At 39.7% G+C, this 25,030-nt stretch overlaps 1 protein-coding gene across 1 annotated transcript; it reads left to right on the forward strand.

Moving 5' to 3' along the window:
• Window positions 1-21,060: 21,060 nt before the first annotated feature.
• TEX13D (TEX13 family member D) lies at window positions 21,061-24,535 on the forward strand. The gene has a single exon (XM_015443785.4). It carries the CDS (start codon window positions 21,061-21,063, stop codon window positions 22,765-22,767), a length of 1,707 nt encoding a protein of 568 aa, XP_015299271.3. The 3' UTR covers window positions 22,768-24,535.
• The last annotated feature ends 495 nt before the right edge of the window (window positions 24,536-25,030 follow it).

A 25,030-nucleotide genomic window follows, 5' to 3' on the forward strand; every position in this document is an offset into this window, starting at 1 on the left:
CTGAGTAAAGAGGAAGAAAGGGGATGGTGGTGGGATTGACTATATAATTTACAGTGCCCAGTGTAAAATGAAAATGCAGGGACCCTTGTTTAAAAATTATTAAGAATTTCAGGGCTGGGCGCGGTGGCTCACGCCCGTAATCCTAGCACTTTGGGAGGCCAAAGCAGGCAGGTCACCTGAAGTCAGGGATTTGAGACCAGCGTGACCAACATGGCAAAACCTTGTCTTTACTAAAAATGCAAAAATTCGCTGGGCATGGTGGTGCATGTTTGTAATCCCAGCTACTCGGGAGGCTGAGGCAGGAGAATCACTTGAACCCAGGAGGCAGAGGTTGCAGTGAACCGAAACTGCACTACTGCACTCCAGCCTGGGTGATAGAGTAAGACTCTGTCTCAAAAGAAAAAAAAAGTATTTCACGACAGCAATAGTGGAGCATTAAGCCAAATATGGGGCCCTTCCAAACACAGTGCTCTCTGTGACTGCATAGGTTGTATACCCATGAAGCCAGCCCTACATTGTGGTCTTGGGTTTTCTGAGTCTGTACACAAAAGGACTGTCTGGAAGTGGCTCTACTAGGTCTATATTAAGACCTGCAGAAGTAATTGAGTATGAAGTGAGATTGCTGGTCACTAAGAGGTGTAATGAGATGTACTGAGGGACTTCTGGTCCTAAAATGGCAGTATAGAGACATCCTGGCTTCACTCTCCCACACAGAAAAACAAAAGCAGATATAAAACACTGAGATATTACCAGCAACAATCCAGAGCGCAGGTATGAGGACAAGACAGTTCCCAGGGCCACCAAGTAGTGGAAAAACTCTAACTAAGTGGTGGTAAAATCAGACTTTCACATCTGTGATTCCAGTTCTGCCAGGCACCAAGTGTGTGGAAAATCTCGCTCCAACTTATGGTTTCTATGCTGGAAAAAGTGAAATTGAGGTAGTGAACTAGCTTCTTCACTTTCTTGGGTTCCCTGGCAGGAGACCTGTCGTTGCCTTAACCTAAGAGATGCATCTTGACTGCCTGAAGGGAGAAATATCATTGAAGACAGGCAGAGTCAGGAGAGATGGGGCTACTATTTTCAGCCCTGGAAACTCTGCTCTGTGACTCAACCAAAGGAGATACCAAATCAGAGTAGCTGTTCAGCAGCACCACACTGTAAGAAGTACATTCTGCAGGTCCCCTGGGCATGAAGACTTCCCATACTGCTGGGATAATCCCTTTGGGACTTCCCCATTTGCAACAGGCAGTGCTCCAATCATTTACTAGAGCTGAGGTGAACCTGGGGTTAAGGTGCCACCTAGAACTGAAAAGAAGGCAGTGGCCTAGTGGCAAAGATTTGCTAAGCATATTCAAAATTGCTAACATATTGCTATTGATGCTAATATAAATTGCTATTGATGCTAATATGAATTGCTAACATATTCAAAAGGAAAACAAAACAAGCCAGAAAAAGAAAACTGGAATAAAGAATCATTCAATGCCAAGACATAAATGTATAAACTAACAAAAAACAATAGCAAACAGGGAATCATGACCTCCCCAAAGGACAAAGCAAAAATCCAATGACTGACCCTAATAGGATGGCAATTTATGAGCTCTCTGACCAAGGATTCAAAATAGCAGTTTTAAGGAAACTCATAGTGAGTTCCCAGGTAACACATAAAAACAATTCAGAAATTTAGCAGAGAAATTTAACAGGTATTGAAATTAAAACAAACAAACAAACAAAAATCTTGGAAATGAGAAATGTATTTGGTGAACTGAAGAACTCTTTAGAGGCTCTAGACAGCAGAACAAACCAATCAGAGGAAAGAATTAATGAGCTCGAAGAAAGGGTATTTGAAAGTGCACAGAGGAGAAAAAAGAAAAGAGAATGAAAAGGAATGAAGACCACCTACAAGATATAGAGAATTATCTCAAAACACCAAATCTAAAAATTATTGGTATTCAAGAGAAAGCAGAGCAAGAGAAAAGGGTAGAAAGCTTATTCAAATAATAACAGAAAACTTTCCAAAACTTGAGAAAGATATAAATATCTTGGTACAGGAAGGTCTTAGACCACTAAGCAGATTTAACCCAAATAAGACTGCCCCAAGGCAGATAATAATCAAACTCTCAAAGGTCAAGGACAAGGAGAGGATCCTAAAAACAGCAAGAGAAAAATAACATATAATGGAGCTCCAATTTTTCTGGAATCACACTTCTCAATGGAAACCATATAGGCAAGGAGAGAGTGGAATGACATTTTTGAAGTGCTCTAAGAAAAGAACCTGCCATCCAAGAATATTGTATCCAGCAAAATTATTCAAATGTGAAGAGAGATAAAGTCTTTCCTAGACAAACAAAAGCTGAGAGAATTCACCACCAACAGATCCATCTTACAAGAAATGCTAAAAGCACTTCTTCAGTCCGAAAGAAAAAACACTGATGTACAAAAGAAAACATTTCAAGGTATAAAACCCACTGGTAAAATTAGGTACATAGGTGGCCCGGCATGGTGGCTCATGCCTGTAATCCCAGCACTTTGGGAGGCCAAGGCAGGCGGATCACGAGGTCAGGAGTTTGAGACCAGCCTGACCAACATGGTGAAACCCCGTCTCTACCAAAAATACAAAAATTAGCCAGGTGTGGTGGTGCGTGCCTGTAATCCCAGCTACTCGGGAGGCTGAGGCAGGAGAATCACTTGAACCTGGGAGGTGGAGGTTGCAGTGAGCTGAGATCGTGTCACTGCACTGCAGCCTGGGTCGACAGAGCAAGACTCTGTCTCAAAAAAAAAAAAAAAAAAAAAAAAAAAAAAAAAAAAATTACACAGGCAAACCCAGAATATTGCTGTATTTGTGGTGTATAATCTACTCATAACCCTAGTATGAAGCCCAAAACACAAATCTATCAAAAGCAATAGTAGCCACAGTAACCTATTAAGAGATAGGTAATACAAAAATATGTAAGTTGAGACAACTAAAAGTCAAAATGGGGGTAAATTGAGTTAAACTGCAGAATTTCTTTGTATTTTTTGCCTTTGTTTGTATTATTTGTGATCTAAGATAAGTTGTCATCTCTTTAAAATAATTTATTATGTTTATAAGATGTTTTTTGTAAGCCTCTTGGTAACCACAGCACAAAAGTCTGTAATAGATTCACTAAAAATAAATGCAACAAATTAAAACATACTAACAGATAATCACTTAGCCACAAAGGAAGACAGGAAGAAAGGAGGAAAGGAAGAGAGGAGTCTCAAAACAACCAGAAAACAAGCAACAAAATGGCAGTAGTAAGTCTTTCCTTATTAATAATAACACTGAATATAAATGGTCTTAATTCTCCAATTTAAAAAACATGGAGTGACTGAATAAAGAAGTAAGACCCAACTCTGCTGCCTTTGAGAAAGCCACTTCATTGATAAAGAACATGTGCTGAGAGTGAAGGGGTCGAAAAAAATATTCCATGCAACTGGAAACCACAAAAGAGCAGGAGTAGTTATACTTACATCAAATCAAATCAAAGACTGTAAAAAAAAAAAAAAAAAAAAAGACAAATAAGGTCACTATATAATGATAAAGGGGTCAATTAAGCAAGAGGATAGAACAATTATAAATATCTATGCACTCAACACTGGAGCTCCCAAGTATATAAAGCAAACATTGATAGATCTAAAGGGAGAGATAGGTTGTAATATAATAATAGTAGGGAACTTTAATATCCGACTCTCAGTAATGGACAGATCATACAGAAAATCAACAAAGAAACAGCAGAGTTAAACTACATGCTAGATCTAATAGCCTAACTGATATTTCACATTCTTTTCATCAGTCTATGAAACATTCTCTAGAATAGGCCGTATCTTAGGCTTCAAAAACAAGTATGAACAACTTACAAAAAATAAAAGTCATATCAAAGTCATATATCTTTTCTGACCACAATGGATTAAAACTAGAAATCAATAACAAGAGGAGCCTTGGAAAATATACAATGCATGGAAATTAAACAACATACTCCTGAGTGATCAATTGGTCAAGGAGGAAGTTTAAATTTGATTTTTAAGAAAGAAATTAAAAAATTTCTTGAAACAAATGAAAATGGAAATACAGCATACCCAAATCAGTAGGATATGACAAAAGCACTGCTAAGAGGGAAGCTTATCACCATAAGAACGTACATAAAATATTGGAACGACTTCAAATAAACAACCTAACAATGCATCTCAAGGAACTAGAAAAGAAGAACAAAACCAAACCCAAAATTAGTGGAAAGAAAGAAAGAATAAATACCAGAGCAGATATAAATGAAATTGAGGCTAAAAAACAATATAGAAAATCACTGAAACGAAATGTTGGTTTATTGAAAAGATAAACAAAACTGAAAAACCTTTAGCAAGACTAAGAAAAAAAAGGCCCAACTGAAATTGGAAACAAAAAAGAAGACAAAACAACTGAGACGTCAGAAATACAAAGAGGCCAGGCATGGTAGCTCATGCCTGTAATCCCAACATTTTGGGAGACCGAGGTGGGTAGATTGCTTGAAGGAGTTTGAGACCAGCTTGAAGGAGTTTGAGACCAGCCTGGCCAACATGGCAGAACCCTGTCTCTACAAAAAATACAAAAATTCAGCCAGGCATTGTGGCATGCCTCTGTAATCCCAGCTACTTAGGAAGCTGAGGCATGAGAATTGCTTGAGCCTGGGAGGCAGAGGTTGCAGTGAGCCAAGATTGTGCCACTGCACTCCAGCCTGGGTGACAGAGGGAGACTTCACCTCAAAAAAAAAAAAAAAAAAAAAAAGGAAGAAAAGGGACTGTCTCCAAGCTCATTCTATGAGGTCAGCATTAGCATATCAAAACCAGACAAGGACATAACAAAAAAAGAAAACTACAGGCCAATCGCACTAATAAACATAGATGCAAATATCCTCAACACAAATACTAGCAAACTGAATTCAGCAACACATTAAAAAGATCACTTACCATAATCAAGTGGAATTCATCCAGGGATGCAAGGATGGTTCAACATATGCAAATCAATAAATGTGATCAATGAATGTGATACAGAGTTGAGAATAAAAACCATAGATGCTGAGAAAGTATTTGATAAAATTAAGCATCCCTTTATGATAAAAACCCTCATCAAAATGGGTATAGAAGGAATGTACCTCAAAATAATAAAGGCCATATATGACAAACCCATAGCTAACATCATACTGAATGGTGAAAAATCAAAGGCCGTTTCCTTTGAGGACTGAAACAAAACAAGGATTTTCACTTTCACCATTATTATTGAACATAATACTGGAAGTTGTAGCCAGAACAATTAGGCAAGAAAAAAAAAAGTGCATCCAAATCGGAAAGGAAGAAGTCAAATTACCGTTGTTCACAGATGACATGATCTTATACCTAGGAAAACCTGAAAACTCCACAAAAAAACTGTTCAAACTGATAAATGAATTCAGTAAGTTTGCCGGATACAAAGTCAACATATGAAAATCGGTAGCATTTCTTTCTTTCTTTTTCTTTTTTCTTTTCTTTTTTTTGAGACAAGAGTCTCTCTCTGTTGCTCAGGCTGGAGTACAGTGGCATGATCTGGGCTTACTGCAACCTCTGCCTCCCAGGTTCAAGTGATTCTTGTGTCTCAGCCTCCCGAGTAGCTGAGACTACAGGTATGTGCCATTGCACCCAGCTAATTTTTGTATTTTTTGGTAGAGATGGGGTTTTTCCATGTTGGCCAGGCTGGTCTCAAACTCCTGGTCTCAAGTGATCCGCCCGCCTCGGCCTCTCAAAGTGCTGGGATTACAGATGTGAGTCACTGTGCCCAACCCAAAAATCAGTAGCATTTGATATGCCAACAGTGAACAATCTGAAAAAGAAATCAAGAAAGCAATCCTATTTACAACAGCTACAAAAATATAAAATACCTAGGAATCAATCTAACCAAAGAAATGAAAGGCCTCTACAAGAAACTATAAAGTTCTGAGGAAAAAAAAATAGAAGAAGACACAAACAAATGGAAAGCTATTTCATCCTCATGGAATAAAGAATTAATATTGTTTAAATGACAATACTACCCAAAGAAATGTACAGATTCAATGCAATCCCTATCAAAACACCAATGACATTCCTCACAGTAATAGAAAAAAAATCCTAAAATTTATATGAAACCACAAAAGACCACAAATAGCCAAAGCAATCCTGAGCAAAAACAAATCTGGAGGCACCATACACCTGACTTTAATGTTTACTACAAAGCTGCACTAACCAAAACAGCATGGTACTGGCATAAAAACAGATACATAGATCAATGGAACAAAATGGAGAACCTTGATGTAAACCCATGCATTTACAAGCAACTGATCTTCAACAAAGGCACCACAAACATACAAGGGGGAAAGGACAGTCTTTTTGGTTAATAGTGCTGGGAAAACTGGATAACTATATGCAGAAGAATAAAACTAGATCCCTCTCTTACATCATACACAAAAATCAAATAAAAATGATTAAAGACTTAAATCTTAGACTTGCTAAATTCAACTCCTAGAAGAAAACATTGGGGGAAATGCTCTAGGACATTGGTCTGGGCAAAGATTTTTTGTGTAAGACCTCAAAAGCATAGGTAACCAAAACAAAAATAAGCAGTTGGGATTACATCAAGCTAAGAAGCTTTGCAAAGCAAAGGAAACAATCAACAAAGTGAAGAGACAGACCACAGAATGGGAGAAAATATTTGCAAGCTATCCATTTGACAAGGGACTAATTATCAGAATATATAAGGAGCTCAACTCAATACGAAAAAAAAAAAACCCAAATAATTTGATTTAAAAATGGGCAAAAGATCTGAACAAATATTTCTCATAAGAAAACATACAAATGGTCAACAGGTATATGAAAAAATTCTCAACATCACCAATCATCAGACAAATACAAATCAAAACTACAATGAGATACCATCTCACCCTAGTTAAAATGGCTTTTATAAAAGAGACAAGCAATAACAGATGCTGGCAAGGATGTGGAGAAAGGGGAACCCTTGAACACTGTTGGTGGGAATGCAAATTAGTACAGCCACTATGGAGAACAGTATGGAGGTTCTTCAAAAAACTAAAAATAGAACTACCATATGATCTAGCGATTCCACTACTAGGTATATATCCAAAAGAAGGGAAATCAGTATATCAAAGATGTCTGCACTCTCATGTTTATTGCAGCATTCTTTACAATAGCCAAAACATGGAATCAACCTAAGTGCCATTCAATGGATGAATGGATAAAGAAAATGTGGTATATATACACTATGGAATATTATTCAGCCATAAAAATAATGAAATCCTGTCATTTGCTGCAACATGGATGCAACTGGAGGCCATTATGTTAAATTAAATAAGCCAAGCACAGAAAGACAAATATCACATATTCTCACTTACATGTGGGAGCTAAAAAAAATGGATCTCATGAAGATAGAGAATAGATTTGTGGTTACAAGAGGCCAGGAAGGGGAGGGATGGGGGATGAAGGGGACAAAAAAGAATATAAGTGTATTTATTACCACTGAACTATACACTTAAAAATGGTAAAGATGCTAAATTATATATGCATATTTTACTTAAATAAAAAATGCATTGAAATCAGTTTCTTGCAGCAGCAATCCAATGTTTTAAATTTTTATTGCTGCTATAACGAATTACCACAATCTTAGTGGCTTAAAACAACATAAATCTATTATCCTATAGTTCTGTAGTTCAGAAGTTTGAAATAGGTGTCTTTGGCTAAAATTAAGGTTTTTGCAGGGTTGACTCTAGGTGAGAATCCATTTCCTTGCCTTTCCCACTTTCTACAGCCCACTTATTTTCCTTAGCTTGAGGTTCCTTTCCTCCATCTTGAAAGCCGGTAATGTTGCATTTCTCTGTGTCTGTACTCACATCTCCCTAGGACTCTACTCTTCTTTCACTTTTAAGGACATTGGGCCCCCCCTGGACAATCCCAGATAGCCTCCCTATCTGCTGATTAGCAATCTTAATTTAATCTGCAATAGTAATTTTCTCTTTCCATGTAACCTAATATGTTCACAGGTTCCAAGGATTAAGACATCTCTGGGGACCATTATTCTGCCTACCATACTCAGAGATAAGCAAGACAAACTGGACCTTGATTTTAAAACAGATTATTGGAGTATAACATGTAAAATGTGCTCAAATCTTAACTGTACAGCTTGATGAATTTTCACATACATATATAACTATTTAATTTGTAAATATACACCTGTGTAACCACAACTCGACCAAGGAATGAAATATATCCAGTACTTCAGAAGGCTTTTATGTGCTCCCTCTCAGTCACTATCCATCCCCCAGGGGTAACCACTATTCTGTCTTCTATCACTGTATCAGTTACCTATTAGAAAGCATTCCAAAACTTGGTGGCTTAAAATAACAACCATTTGGCTTTTAATTCTGTGAGTCAGAATTATAGGCTTGACTCAGCTGGGCAGTTCATCTGCTGGTCTCACCTGAGGCCACTTAGGTGACTGCAGTCATTTGGCAGCTTGACTAGGGCTAGATGGTCTAATATAGTGTTATGCGTATGACTGTGGTTGGTGCTGGCTATCAGTTGGGCCTCTCTCCCTCCATTTGTGTGCTTCACCCTCCAAGAGGGTAGAGTGGGCTGCTTTACATGATAATCTCAGGGCAGCAAGAGGGCAAGAGCAGAAGAATGCTCGGAAGTTGTACAATGTTATCCCTGCTGCATTCTACCGGTTAAGTCACAAGGCCATTTTAGATTCTAGGGGTAGGGAATAAACTCGTTTGATGGCAGGAGCTGCAGAAGAGCGTGTGGTTATTTTAAAAATCCACCTCAATTACTGCTATGGCTTGACGGGTCCCCCCAAAAGTATGTGTTGGAAACTGAATCCCCAATGCAACATTATTAGGAGGTAGGGCTTAATGGGAGGTGTTTAAGTCATAAGGGCTTCACCTTCATGAATGGATTAATGCCAATTATAAAAGGGGTTGAGGCTGAGAGTTTGACCTCTTGCTCTCTTTTGTCATGTGATGCCTTCTGCCATGTTATGATGTAGCAAAAAGGCCCTCATCAGAAGCTAGCACCTTGATTATTGACTTCCCAGCCGCTGGAACTGTAAAAAATAAATTTTCGTTCTTTAGAAATTACCCAGTCTCATGTATTCTGTTATAGCAGCCCAAAACAGACTAAGATAATTATCATATGTGTTTCCTGTTATTGAATGTCATATAAATGGAGCATACTGAAAATACTGTTATGTCTAGCTTCTTTTACTCAACATATGTGAGATTCAACCATACTTTTGTATGTGACAGTAGTTCTTTTCCATTGTTGCTTGTCATATTCAATTGTATGACTATACCACTATGTATCCATTCTACCATTGATAAATATTTGACTTGTTTCCAGTTTGTGGCTATTATAAATAATTCTGCTATTAATATTCTTGTGCATGTCTTTTGAAGGGTATATGTACTCAGTTATCTTGGGTATGTATCTAGAAGTAGAATTGCTAAGTCAGAGGGCAGGTTAATAAGCTTCAGAAGACATTCTCAAGTAGTTTTCTTAAGTGGTTGTGCTATTGTACAGACCTGTCAGCAGTGTATGAGAGTTTTGTTTGTCCCACATCCTTGCCATCACTTGATGTTGTCAGCCTTTTAAATTTCAGCCATTTTGATAGATGTTTAATGGTATCTCATTGTTTTCACTTGCATTTCCCTGATGACTAATGATGTTGAATACATTTTCACATGCTTAATGGCCATCTGGCTATGTTTTGTGATGTGCTTATTCAAGTAGTTTTGTGAAATGCCATTTAAAAAACTGAGTTACTTGTCTTTTTCTTGTTGATTTGTAGGAGGTGTTTTTTCTAGAGTCTACATATGAGTCTGTTATTGTATATATGTATTACAAGTGGCTTGTCTTTTCCTTCTCTTAATTGTGTCTTTTGCTGAACAGAAGTTCTTAATTTGAACAAAGTCCAATTTATCAATATTTTCTTCTATGATAACTTTTTGCATTCTGTTTTGAAATCTTTATTCCAGTGGACCTTGATTTTAAGAGTTTTATAGCTATAACTATTATGTTTAAGTCTTTGGTCCATTTTAAATTCAGTTTTTTATATGGTATGAAGTAGGGGGTCCAAATTTATTCTCTGGTATGTGGTGTTTCAGCAGCATTTGTTGAAAAAACTGTTTTTCCCTATTGAATTGTCTTGGAACAAGACAAGTCTTTTTCTGTCCCTTTAGTGGGAGTTTCTATTTCAAGGACACCAGCTATCTTTGTGTTGGATCATCATTGTCCTACATATGTGTTATTTTCTAATTACTTTAATCTCATGGGCATTATTTTTTGCATTTGCTGTAATTATCTCAAGTTTTACTTTATGCCGTAATTTGATTTTTTTAGTAATATCTATTCTGTTTTCTTGTTATTTTTAATCTATTTAATAGATCTGTTAAGGTTCCTTTTTTTCTTATTTTTTTCTTCTGTAATCTCCCCTTTCTGCTTTTTCTGTTGTTATATTATTTGTCTTTGAGCCCTTGGTTTATTAAATTAATATTGTTGTTAAGTTCCTTTATAGCACAACAATCCTATGGGGAATATACCTCTATTCTTTGAATTATGTTATTTTTATAGTCTGGATTCTTTTTCCATGATATTTGTTTTCATTTTTGCAGAGTTAACTTGGTTATGCCTAATGTGAAAAGCTTCACTTAGCTCTTCTATTTGCTCTGACAGAGTTTAGGTACATTCTCCTTGGCAACCTTCCCACCTTATCTGGGATAATTTTGTTTCTCCCTAGGAGTTAGAATTTGGAAACCGAGTGCTGCTTTCAATTTGCCTTTAGGCCTTCTGGTTTCTGGTAACGGTGAATAAGTTTATTCAGACCAATTCTCCCACTGAAAACAACAAAAAATTTTGGATACAGTATTAATGATGGCTTCTCAAAAGCATTGAAGATTGACAATATAGTAAGAAGTTACCATGTCAAAAATGAAGAAAAGGTGGTAAAGAGCAAGGAAGCTCACCATTATTAACATATAATATAGACTTCAAGGTAAAATCATTACTAGAGATAAAATTCTTACTATGTTTGAAATTTTTATACAAATAAATGTTTTGATTTGCCAGAAAGACATAACAATTAAAATTTTTTATGCTCCTAATAACATAACTTCAAAGTATAAAAGCAAACATTGAGAGTACAAGGAGAATTAACAAACCCATAGTCATAATGGTAGATTTCAGTATACTTCCTTCAGTAATTGACAATACAGGCAGAAAAAATTCTCTCTCTGAACAACATAATGAATACATTTTTAAAAATAAATCTTTTATTTTGGAATAGCTAAATATATAGAAAAAATTGCAAAGTAGTACAAGGAGTTCCCATATTCTCTTCACCCCACTTCCCCTGATTTGAACATCTTAAGTAAACTACAGTACATGTGTAAAAACTAAGAAACTAACTAATGTACAGATGTTATTAAAATTTCACTAGATTTTCTACTAATGTCTTTTTTTCTTTTCCAGTAACCAATCCAGGATATCACATTTCATTTGGTTGTCATGTCTCCTTATCTTCTTTGATCTGTTACAGTTTCTCAGTCTTTCTTTGTTTTTCATGATCTTGCTGATTTCAAATGGTCAGGTATTTTGTAGAATGTCTCCCAATGTGCATTTGTTTGATGTGATGTTTTCTCATGATTAGAGTTATGAGTTATTGGAAAGAATACTATAAAGGTGAAGTACCCATCTCATCACATCATCCATAGAAGTGAAGTACCCATCTCATCGCATCATATCAGGGGTACATGATTTCAATATGACTTATCACTGGTGATGTTAGCTCTGATCATGCCAGGTTTCTCTACTGTGAAGTTACTATTTTTCCCTTTCCATACTCTATTCTTTGGAATTGTGTCATTGATCTCAGCCCACATTCAAGGAATGGACAGTTACGCTCCCCTTACTTTAGGGTGGAGTATCTACATAATTTATTTTGAATTCTTTTGCATAGGAGATTTGTACATTTCCCCCATCTATATATTTATTCTATCATTTAGTTATATCAGTATAAACCCTTATTTTATTCTTTGTGTCATAAGCCAATATTATAGTTATTAATTTTGTTGCTCAAATTGTGCAATTAACAAAATTGATTTGATAAAAAAGATATAGATTACTATGCCAAAAGCATCAGAATTAAATAGTTTTCAAGCACACATAAAACATTTATCAAATATGACCACGAACTGGGCCATGACAGTCATAATACATTTCAAATAATTGAAATCGTGATGTGTGTTTTCCTACTTCAGTGCAATTAAAATAGATATCAATAATAAAAAAAGAAAATCCTCATAATTTCGACAGTAAGGAATAGATTTTGAAATAACTCTTGTATCACAGAAGACAACATAATGGAAATTAGGAGATATTTTGAACTACATGACAAGGATATATTACATATTAAAACTTGTGGTATGCAGTTAAAGTACTACCTGAAGGGAAAGCTACAGTCTTAAATATCTATATTAAAACAAAGAAAGGTTCAAATTTAATGAACAAAGTTCATGATGTTAAAAAAGAAAAAGCCCAAAGATCGTAGAAAGAAGAAAACAAAAAGGGTAATGTAAAAGACAAAATACACCAGATAATTAAGAAGATGATTTGAATCAGGCTATTGCAATCCAGTGAATGTACCTCAGTGAGGAATGTCTCAAAGAATAGGAAGGGAGCCTGGAGGTTTTAATAGAGGCAGATAAAGAAGGAAACTGTAAGTAAGTCTTATGGGACATGAGGAGGATAGAGATGGGTCTTTTCTGCATTGTGGAAGAGTGGAGGTGGGTGTTTTATTGGGATATATGAGAGCATGGTGGTCCTTTACAAGTTAGCCAGAGCACAGAAGGGTGGGAGTACACGGCTCAGATAATGTTCAACATTGTCAGTAAGAACAAAAATATACAATGGACTCTGGGGACTTGAGGGGAAGAGTGGCGGGTGGGGAGGGATAAAAGACTACAAATATGGTGCAGTATATACTGTTAGGGTGACAGGTGCACGAAAATCTCACAAATCACCACTAAAGAATTTACTCATGTAACCAAATACCACCTGTACCCCAATAACTTACAGAAAAAAGTACATGGAAATGCGAAAAAAAATCATTTCTACTTCAAAGAAAAAAAAAAAAGAACAGAAATTGACTGGGCACAGTGGCTCATGCCTATAATCCCAGCACTTTGGGAGGCTGAGGTGGGCAGATCACCTGAGGTCAGGAGTTTGAGACCAGCCTGGCCAACACTACTAAAAATACAAAAATTAGCTGGGTGTGGTGGCATGCGCCTGTAGTCCCAGCTACTCAAGAGGCTGAGGCATGAGAATAGCTTGAATCCAGGAGGCGGAGGTTGCAGTGAGCCAAGATGGCACCACTGCACTCCAGCCTGGGCAACAGAGTGAGACTGTCTTAAAAAAAAAAAACAAACAAAAAAAAAAAAACACCAGAAAAACAAAACAACAACAACAACAGAAAAACCCTGAAATTAATAAAATAGAATACAAAATAATAATGCAACAGATGCAACAGAGTGGACCAGCAAAAGTCATTCCTTCTAAATGAAATGGAGAAATCTCTACCAAGACTAATGAAGAAAATAAGAAAACGTCTACTCAATATCAGAAATGAAAAATGTGGTATCACTACTTATGCTGTAGATGGTGAAGAGATGAGTATATTATAAATGAATATATTGGAAAATTTAGATAAAGTTTAAAAATTCCTAGAAAATATTATATAACAAAATGGACTCAAGAAAAATTAGGAAATTTTGCTTCTATTCACTATCGCAGACCACATCTCTGTAATTGGAAGAAAATTACTGAAAGTTGCCAGACTTTTGTCGAGACTCCTTCTTTCCTCAGTATTAATTATGAAAGTGAAGGTGGGTTTAGAGGCATCATAAACTTTTTCTCCTGGTTCTCTTTTTTTAAAGTTTACAGCATAAGGTGTTTTCCTTTCCTTGTCTGGCTGCTGGTGATAAATTTGGGCAGCTAAAAAAAGTACTTTTTTCTTAATTTAATTAGAAATCTTAACACAGAATACAACAAAATAAAACAATTACATAATAACCCCCCAATATTTTTTTTTAAAGTTCAGCTTTTTATTGAACACATTATAAAAGAGGATTAGTCAAAAAGACCAAAGCCCATGTCATCATCGGACTCCTCAGATTCTTCTTTCTTTGCTTCTACTTTCTTCTCCTCAGCTGGCAGTCCTTTGGTAAAAGCCAAGTACATATTCTATGGTAGTGCAGCCACATACATTGCTTTCTAATAGTCTAATTAATATATGGTTAAAGAAGAGAAAAAATCTGGAATAGTGCGCATGGTGTGTGGTCAGAATATAGCTGATACAAACTCTGAGTTCACAGATCAACTGTATCTGGATCATCTGGTGAGCATTTTGAGGTCCCACTCTTTTTTTTTTTTTTGAGATGGGGTCTTGCTCTTGTTGCCCGGGCTGGAGTGTAATGGCATGATCTCGGCTCACTACAACCTCTGCCTCTTGGGTTCAAGCAATTCTTCTGCCTCAGCCTCCTGAATAGCTGGAATTACAGGCGCCCACCACCACGCTCAGCTAATTTTTCATATTTTTTAGTAAAGACGGAGTTTTACCATGTTGGTCAGGCCAGTCTCGAACTCCTGACCTCAGGTGATCCACCCACCTTGGCCTCCCAAAGTGCTGGGGTTACAGGCACGAGCCACCTTGCCCAGCTGTCCCGTTCTTAAAAAGCCTAATTGAGTAGGTCTGGGACCACACCTTGAAATCTGCATTCTATAAGCCTATTGGGTGATTGTCCATGGACAGTTGGCCTGGGAACCACCATCTTGTTTTCTCTTTCTTAAGCATCAGTTGTCTTAACTGTGCTATCATATTTTAGATGGCCCTGTTTAGTAAGTTCCCAGAATACAGAAATTCTGTATTTGTAGTCAGACTGAAGTATAATCTTGTAAGACTTTTCTGGAGAACAATTCAGTAACATCTAATAAAATTGTAGATGCATGCATCAGGAAATTCCACTTCTAAGTATATACTCACAAATGTATACCACCAGTCGTGTACAATGTTGTTAACTGCAACTGCTGCTAATGATGATAATACTGGAAATAACATAAATGCACATTCAAAGAGTGAGCAGCAGTTAAAATGAATGAACTAACCTACAGTTATCAACATAGGAAGATATGGAAAATATCATGTAACAATGCAAATTTGAAAAAAGTTGATATTGTTTACCACAGAGGTAATACTACATATTGTTTATAGATAAATACATATCTATAAAAACATACACAGGAAGGTATATGGCTTGGGCTACTTTTGGGGATGGAAGGCACAAGGGAGGGAAGGAGAAAATGTGATACAGGAGGACTTTAGTTGTATCACCAACATCAAATTTCTTTAAACAGTTCTAAAGCAAGTATGACAAAGTGTTCACAACACTGTTAAGTCCACCACTTCCTAGCTGCGTGATCTTGGGCAAATTACTTATGCTTAACCTTTATGAGCCCCAGTGCCTCTGTCTGTAAAATGGGTTGATAAGTGTACCTTTAATACATGGAGTTGCTTTGAGGATTAAATGAGGTAAAGGCATTTTTTGTGTAATAACCCCATAGTAAACACTCCCTAAATCATGGCTGTTATGATGAGTAAGAAAGTGTTAAAAGCATTCGCTCAGATGTGGGTCAGTAAAGGCAGATGGGAAAATGTACATTCCCGAGAGAGATGACATATGGCACTTTAGAGTAAAAGCCTCTGGTGAGGGCACAGGGCTCTGAGTGTGCCCTTGGGCAGAGAGCAGGGCTGATTTATTTATTTATTTTTCTCCTTTATTGGGTGCAGTGTCTGTCTGTATGTGTGTGTGGTGTATGTGTGTGTGTCGGGGTCGGGGGTTATATTTATTATGGGAGTGAGTGATGAGTGCCTTTACCTGGCACAAGGCACTGTGTGATCTGGATTCTTCTAAACTCAAATCCCAAATTTCTAAAGAATGTGGTGGCACCTTCAGAGAGTGATCTGCTTTCTAGCCACTGCCTTGTGGAAAGCAAGATAATAATGGAGTACAGATTCCAGGCACTGGACAAATTGGTGACGAAGTCACCATCCTCTCTTCTTAGCCATGAGTGAAGTCTGAAAGGAAAATTGATTTCTTCTATCAATGGCTTTTGGGCCTGTCCTCCTTAGATTAGGAAATTTTGGTAAAATCCTACTGGATCTCACTGTCTAATAGCAATCTGTACTTCATTGCTCAAGGCTCAAGACAGTGGTGGAAAAATGACAATGATAGCTCAAGTGGCATTTCAAAAAGAGATTGTAGGGTGGTGTGGGGTTGGGCTTGTCAGTACTGTCCTCACCAGTGCAAAATAGATGCTGACTTTACCTCTTCCGGTTTATTCAATAATCAGATATAACCTACTGGACCTTCAGGTATCCAGTGCTTTCAGAAGTCACCCTCTTGCCATTAGATCAAAACCAGAGTAGTAGTCATTTTATACTCCTAGTATCGATGTATTTATATTAATTTTTGTAAGTGGCACTATTGATAGGCTATTTCTAATAATTGCTAAGGCAAAGGAGCCTGTCAGTTTCCTCCAATTCAGGTCCAGTAATTTTTCTTAAAGGTTGTTTCCCCCAGCCTTTCTGTACCAGTCAGTCTATGCTTATCCTGGGGTAACTAACTGCTCATAGATCTGCAACCTACTTAGTTACTTCCTTTATGTTTCAGCCTCCTACCTTCTGCCCTAACCTTAAGACTCTAGATCCTTGGAGATTCAGCATCCATTCTTCTTTGTTTCATACCCCTCCACTTGGCTGATGAATCATCTGCCCCTGCCCTTCCCTCCAAGAGTGGTGATCTAAGTCTGACTTGCCAGCCAGTTAGTTGGCTAGAGCTTAAATGAACCAGAGTTCCTGCTTCCTTGAGTCCTCCAGGCCACATTGGCATGTAAGCAGACATAAGAGATTGTTTGTAGGGGCATGTTTGTGGTGGGGGTGGAGGTGGGAGGTGTAAACTTGTGAATGATTTCCGTGAAAATGTTCAATAGGGATGTCACTTACAGATACTAAAGGGCTAACAAGTAGAAAGAAAATACAAAAACCATTTGTCTATGGAAAACAAATTTATGTCTGCTTACTCTTTATGGCTAATTTTACCACATATGCAATAATAACCGTGAGTGTTGTCAAGATGGGTCTGATGAAATTGATTGTAAAGTATGTTCACTTACAATGTGCCGTTGTGCTCCGCTGTGCTCACACTTGTGTTGATTATTGACTATGGGCTTCTGCCCATGTATTCTGCTCACATGGAAACAAAAATTAAGGGGATGTGACTCTAGTCTTTTTGAGATTAACTGCCTAGCTGCCTCCTTTCTTTTCTTTTGGCATCTGTTGGGTAGCTATATTGAATAGGTCACTGTGGGTACAAAGTACAAGAAAAGAAAGTATATGTAATAAAAGGTGTAAATTTTCCTAAAGTGGCATGAAAATTGTTCCTCAGTACTCAGCATATATAGGTTATATTTACTCTATATGCCTTTTCTCTATTCTATTTACCACCTTTGATTCCTAGGAGATTAAATCTGCACAAACGTAGATACATACTAATACTATGAACTTTAAAATGTTATTTTCCTTCCTTTATCATCAATGATTATCATTTAGAGTTGTTATGAAGGCTTTGTGACAGAGCTTATACTAAAATTGAAAGTATAAGAACTTACTGAAAATCATGTAAAAATTAGCTATGTTTTTAATGTGGTTTCTCAGATTGATTAATTTATGCAATTGAATTGTTCTACCTCTTGAAACATACATTCACACTTTGCAAACTTGCACACCTGCAAAGTAAAGTGTGGTGGTATTTTTGATATTATCATTGTTTCATCAAGAATGATAACTCAGCCAGGTTACCCTTTAAATCTCATTTTATAGGCCATTATATATCACCTTCCTGTCTCAATATAGTGGAAATTGATTCCATAAAGGGCTCAAAGGCCAAAAGTACTTTAAACTTAATAATTTAAAAACACATTGGCATTTATGAAGTGTTGTTACATTAATTTGGAAATAGTTTGAAATTGTTATAAAGTTTAACAGTATATGAAAGCACTTCCCCAAAAGATAGATACATCAGTTTGGATACAGTCAATTTTTTTCCTTAGGGAAGTATGTGTCTTTAAAAAATTGTTTTTCTCTGAATTGAAAATATGACAAGAATATTCCTTTATAGCTTTCAGTCTGACTTTTAACCAAGATTCTAGAACTCATGAAATAGTCTCTGTTTTTCCCTTTTTCCTTCCTTTTTCACTATCTTCTATTGCTTTGTTCCCTCTTTTTGGCATTTATAAGCACTACATGTAATAGGAACCATATCAGGTGCTAGAAATCCAGAGATGAAAGGACACAATCTCAGTTCTCAAGGGACTAAGTCTAATTGAAGAGAAAGAAGAATAAAAAAACTAATTACACAGTATTGGTGGTGTAGTGGTCAGGAAAAACTTGGGAGAGGTGGTGATTGAGCTGGAAGGATGAGTGATAGCTGACAAGGAGATAAAATGAATCTTACTTGGGATATTAATAGGTTTGGGGTATGATAGCTCTCTTTATACAAAAAGTGGCAGAGTAGGGCAACTGGGGTCTCTATCCTTTCATAAAAGCATCTAATGGAGCTGGAAAATACTGTTAGAATTAAGTTTTGCAGAACTCTAGAATCTAGTCAAAGCATATAACAATTAGGGGAAAGCTTAATGAAGAAAGAAGCTGCTGCCTTGCAGTAAGGGAGTTCTCTGGTGTTTCAAATTGCCTGTCTCCCTTTCCGCACACACTAGATTGGAGGCAGCCATGAAGACAATAGCATGTACTCCTGGTACAGGATGACATGTGCCAGATGGAGCAATATGGACCTTATTCTCAAAGAATTGTGGTTGTGTGTTTCAATCTGTCTGGTAGCTCCTTGAAGGACAGATGTAAGGGCTTACTTCTGTTTTGCCCATCTGACTCAGCTTTCCAGGTGGCATTTACCAAAAGCATTTAAAGGCAAAAGTATTGGCTGTAGCAGCCTGGGACAAGAGATAGCAGTCAGGACAAGCAATAGATAGACCAAAAATCCTGGGAAGAAAGAGGGTGGGAAAAAGAGATATGTGGGAGAATGAGGGCCTTTAAAAACCCTAATGTAAATCAGGGAATTGAGAAAGCCTTGTACATGCCCAAGACTGGACATGCTCAGAAAAAGGCCTGAGAAGACCCCATACTTCTACTTGTTGCTGACTTTCAGATTCGCCACAAGCAGGAAGTAAAGGCAAAGGCAGCATTATAAATGATCTGGGTAAGCATTAAAGGAGTTTCCCAAAACAGAGTCAATCCTTAAGGACTGGGAAAATTTAAAAAATTCTCTCTTCTCTTCTCTTCTCTTCTCTTCTCTTCTCTTCTCTTCTCTTCTCTTCTCTTCTCTTCTCTTCTCTTCTCTTCTCTTCTCTTTTCTCTTCTCTTCTCTTATCTTCTCTTTTTTCTTTTCCTGATGGAGTCTAGCTCTGTCGTCCAGGCTGGAGTGCAGTGGTTCGATCTTGACTCACTGTGCAACCTCCATCTCCCGGGTTCAAGCGATTCTCCTGCCTCAGCCTCACGACTGGCTGGGATTACAGGCACTCGCTGCCACGTCCAGCTAATTTTTGTATGTTTTTTTAGTAGAGATGGGGTTTCACCATGTTGGCCAGGATGGGCTCCATCTCCTGACCTCGTGATCCACCCACCTCAGCCTCCCAGAGTGCTGGGACAACATGTGTGAGCCAATGCTCCCAGCCTTCTTTCTCTTTTCTTAAAAAAATATTTTTGGGGCCAGGAGCGGTGACTCAAGCCTGTAATCCCAGCACTTTGGGAGGCTGAGGCAGGTGGATCACCTGAGGTCAGGAGTTCGAGACCAGCCTGGTCAACATGGTGAAACCCCATCTCTACTAAAAATACAGAAATCAGCTGGGCGTCGTGGTGGATGCCTGTAATCCCAGCTACTTGGGAGGCTGAGGCAGGAGAACTGCTTGAATCCAGGAAGCAAGGTTGAGGTGAGCTGAGGTCCCGAACACTGTACTCCAGCCTGGGCAACAAGAGCGAAACTCTGTCTAAAAAAAAAAAAAAAAAAAAAAAAAGGAGGTTACAAGCCCAAAATACATTAATCCTGTCTTGTATATTGACCTACATTGTTATCTTTACCATGTGGTTTTTGTTTGAATTCTAGTTACTGTCTAGTGCAGCCCAGAGGACTCCCTTTAGCATTTCTCCTAGGGAAGATCCAGATCATGGATGAGCATTTAGTCAAAAGGAAAAAGAGATACCCTCTGAGATCTGGGTTGACCAGATAAAGATGGGAGTGAATTTACAAGGACTTCATGGCTCAATTACTTGCTTTTCTTGATGACAGGGACTATAAGTTCACCTGTTCAGGAGCTAAGGGAAGGGTGCAGATAGCATGACTGACTCTATGGAATGTTTGAAGTAGTAACTGAGAGTACAAGAGATGGAGCTGAGACAAGAACAGCACCCGTATATACACCTATCCAACTCCATCACCTGGCTAGGGATTCATTCTATGATACTGGATATTGTCCTTCCTAAGCTATTGGAAACGGGTTCTGTTGGGACACTACAGTCTGCAGCACACCCATTTTCCCTGTGGGGAGCGCTGTGCCAAAAGAAGCTGGTCCCAGCAGGCCTTGCGGGTCCCAGCCAGCCTTGCGGCACGACTCAGCTTTTCTCTGTGACGTGTCGCGGAGTCGCCCATAGGGTTCGGTGTGGTGAGGGGGGCCTGGTTCTCTCTTTGTGAGAACAAGGGAGTGAGGGAGGAAGGAGGCCGAGGAGGAGGCCAGGACTGAGCAAGGACTAAAGTAAGACTGAAAGGGGAGGTGAGGGGCGGACTGGTTGGTGGCAGCAGCCTGTACCGGAAGCGACGGCGGCAGCCGAGGCGACGCACTGTGAGGCAGCTGCTTGACTAGGCCGCAGCCGTCATGGCGATGAATTTTGGGGACCATGCCAGCGGGTTCCGCCACAGTGATGTGATCAGGTTCATTAACAATGAAGTCCTCACGGACGGCAGCGGCCCAGCCTTTTACGTGGCCTTCCGCTCGCGGCCGTGGAACGAGGTAGAGGACGGGCTTCGGGCCATTGTGGCTGACTCGCAGGTGCCGCGCGCTATCAAGAGGGCCTGCACCTGGAGCGCGTTGGCTTTGAGTGTGCGAGTGGCCGCGAGGCAGCGGGAGCAGATGCTGTATCACGTTCGGCGGCTGCAAAGGCATGTGGAGGAGCGCCAGGTGACCTCCTGGGCTCTAACGTCCCAGTTGCAGCAGCTGCGCCTGGAGCATAAGGTGGCGGCAACACAGCTGCACCTCGCGCAGGCTGCCCTGCAGCAGGCGCTGAATGAGCGTGATGGGCTGTACGGGAGGCTGCTCCAGGTCGAGAGGTTTCCCCAGGCCGCTCCACTGACCCATGAAATAATGTCTGGGCCTCAAGCAGAGCAGAATGGGGCTGCGGCATGTCCCCTGGCTACAGAGCAGCAGAGAGATATGGTGGCCATGGGGACACAGGCTAATGCCCAGATGCCAACCCCAACAGATGCTCTTTATGTGCCAGGACCTCTGAGTCTCTGGGCCCAAGGCATGCAACCTCCTCTGCCAGTGCCACATCCATCCCCACTCCCACCACGATTTCCAATGAAATCCCCATTTTTGCCACCTCTACCACCTGCTGTAGTCATGGGGGCAGAAGCAGCAGCAGTCCCACTTCAGATGCCTCCTGCTGAGATCCACCCACCTTGCCCGTGGCCTGCAGTGGGCTTGCAGGAGGAGATGGCCCCTCAGTGGTACCAGAGAAGCTACATCCAGGAGGAAGATTCCAAAATCCTTCAGGGGTCATTCCCCTTAGAAGACAGCAGAAGCCACAGTCAGGGAGAAAGTTCAGAGAGGTCCCAAAGAATGCCCCTCCCTGGGGACAGTGGGTGCCACAACCCGCTGTCAGAGAGTCCCCAGGGGACAGCTCCACTGGGGAGCAGCGGATGCCACTCCCAGGAAGAAGGTACAGAAAGACCCCAGGGGATGGTTCCCCTGGGGAACATAGAAAGACAAAATCAGAAAGAAGGTCCAAAGAGGGCCTGGAGGATGCGCACCCTGGTGTTTCGCAGGAGCCGCAAACCAGAAGGTTCAGAGAGGCCTCAGGGGACTGTCCCCCAGGGAGACAGAAGTTACAGCCAGGAAGGATGTTCAGAGAGGGCCCAGGAAATGGCCACCATGGTGTTTATCAGGAGGCGCAAACCAGAAGGTCCAAAGAGGCCCCAGAGGACTGTCCTCCAGGGAGACAGCAGAAGCTACAGCCAGGAAGGAAGCCCAGAGAGGGCCCAGGGGATGGCCACCCCGGTGCTTAGCAGGAGCTGCAAACCAGAAGAAGGTCTAGAGAGACCCCAGGGCACTCCCCTGGGGGACAGCAGGAGCCATGGTGTCAGAGAAAGCCCAAAGAAATGGCAACGTCGGAGGCAGAAGGCCAAGAAACCAAAAGTGAATAAAGTCTCAGGATCCCAGCAACAGGAGAAGCCTGCCTCGTTTCCAATTGCAGTGAATTGGAAATGCCCATGGTGTAAAGCCATTAATTTTTCATGGCGTACAGCCTGCTATAAATGCAAGAAAGCCTGTGTGCCATTTGAGAGTGGAGGACAAACTCACTGATTTCAGGAAGGTAAGTAAGAATGGACATACTTCAAAGAGAAACCAATTTCCTAAGACCCTCTTCTGATTAAAGTATAACTTATTTACTTCACAGAAAAATTGAAACCAAAATTATGGAGAAAATTAAATAAAATAATGTATTATCCCATTACCCAAATTAGCCATTTAAAAATTGTTTTGGATACACATACATACAAATGTATATGTATTTATATTCTAATTTTATTCATTTACTTGAACAGAGATGGACTACTTTTGATTTCTCCTGATTGCATTTAAATTTTGCAGGTGGTGGATTCTGGATGGCTGATGCTGATTGTTTATACCCTGGAGAAGCTGAAGTCATGAAGCCTTTTCTTTTCCTTTTTGTTTCATTCCTTTTCCTGAAAATGCCATGTATGTGGCTGGGAGCAGTTGTGTGATTTTAGAGTTAGAAGCTATGTTGAATTTTAGGAACAGTATTTTCCTTTAAAATGCTATTATTCCTTTGGAAACAAATTTTAGAAACACCACACTTCCTTGAAAATGCTATTAATCCTTTTGAAACTACTGTAATGTTCATGTTTTCTTCATTTTGCTTTGTTGGCTTTATAGGTGAGGTCCTGTTTTTGTATCTCAGCTCCACCAAACTTGCTTGTTGCTGAGGAAGCTGAACCTGTCCCATTAGAAGATCTTCCTAGGCCAAAAGAAATAACACCTCACTCCTAATGGACCCACACCTCAGTGAGACTGACTGCAAACTTACTGTATGCAGCAGAGAGGAGTAAGAGGAAGTCAGAGAAGAAGAGATGATTTGACACTCATTAGGAGGAAAAGGAAGAGCAGAATTGTTTTGTTAGAATTGAATTTTTCCATTGGGACAAGGAATTAACTTGGAAGAGTTTGGGGGTTTGTAATGTTCAATTCTATAGATGATAGCATTTCATCTATGATTTTCACTTCATTTAGATGAATTTCATTTAGTTTGTTAACTAGTTATTGTCTAATATGTGTTAGGAGCTAGACTTATAGGTTGTTATTTGGTGCACAGATCATAATCCTTGTTGCTGAGTTGGTTAGAAGATAGGAGAGAGCGTAATTTGGGATACAAATTAGATCAGGGGTATCTTCTTTGCCTTGCATGTAAGTGTTGCCTTAGGTAAAACCAATTTAAATAACATCTAGATCCATTTTTGCAGTTGTGTGGGCAATGTGAAAGAGACTTGCATGAGAGGTCTTGAGTAACCAAACTGCTAGTCTCAATGGTTTGCAGGTGAGACAAATAAGCAGTGGCAAACTTCAGGAAAGTGGCCTTACAGAAGTGCAGGCAGGGCTTTTATGATTTTCTGCTGATTTCCTCCTTTGAGAGGGACAGATATTTTCCTGGTTGCCCATAAGCCTGCCTGAAAGACCACTGGGGTGTCTTGAAGAAAGACAGTGCTCTGAGGAGTATTCACTGCACACTCCAGCCCTCAGCCTTGGGCTGCCCCCATTCCAAGTCCCTTTCTAGTCAATAGGTGGTTGAAGAACAAAATGGATTTCAAGGACAGACAGACAGACATAAGGACTGTGGGCTATGGATGGTGTTTCTCTTGGGAGGACTAATTGGGTTAAAAATAAAACTGGACTGGGGCGAGCACTCTTGGGAATGCCCCTGGACCCTTCCTCTTTGGTATGTTCTCTGCAGGCTCCCCCAAAGCAGCTGTTGCAAGGCAAGGCGGGATCCAGGGTGAAGCTCAGGGGTGGGGGGTTAGATCTGCCTCCAGTACAAGCTAAAGATATCTTCAAGTTTCCCTGTGAGATCCCGCCCAGCTCACCAAAATCAACCTTTGTCAGGGGTTTTCTGATCCTAACTAGTAATAAAGAGTGTGCACTTGACTGCTGTGTCTTCTGCGTAGTGTGTGTCTCATGGCAAGTTTTCTCAGAGGTGAAAGCTTAAATCTGCATCTTTCCTCCATCCTACTGAAGTTCAATCTCATTTACTACTGGAGGGGTCTTCCTCTTACGAGGAATTACCCAAGAATTGGGGGGACTTCTATAGGACCTTCAATCCATCATGATTGTCCTTTCTATCCTCAGTCCAAGTCCATATGGTCCTGTGAAGGTTAGCATGTCTTCTACTTCAGAGTGGTGGGGCAGGAGGGGTGAGTTGGAGAGGGTGCTTCTACCTAGGCTTGGAGCTCTGATGTCTGGAGTCCAGCCTGCTGTGTACCAAGAAGCCATTTCCCTGAGATCCTGTCTCCCTGAGGTCCCCTGATGTCCCATGAACAGAAAACTTCCCTCC

This window comes from Macaca fascicularis, chromosome X, assembly GCF_037993035.2.
Source record: "Macaca fascicularis isolate 582-1 chromosome X, T2T-MFA8v1.1".
Taxonomy (NCBI): Eukaryota; Metazoa; Chordata; class Mammalia; order Primates; family Cercopithecidae; genus Macaca; species Macaca fascicularis.

Excerpts from the sequence above, each read along its gene's own strand:
- TEX13D (XM_015443785.4), top strand. The coding sequence starts at position 21,061 with ATGGCGATGAATTTTGGGGACCATGCCAGCGGGTTCCGCCACAGTGAT.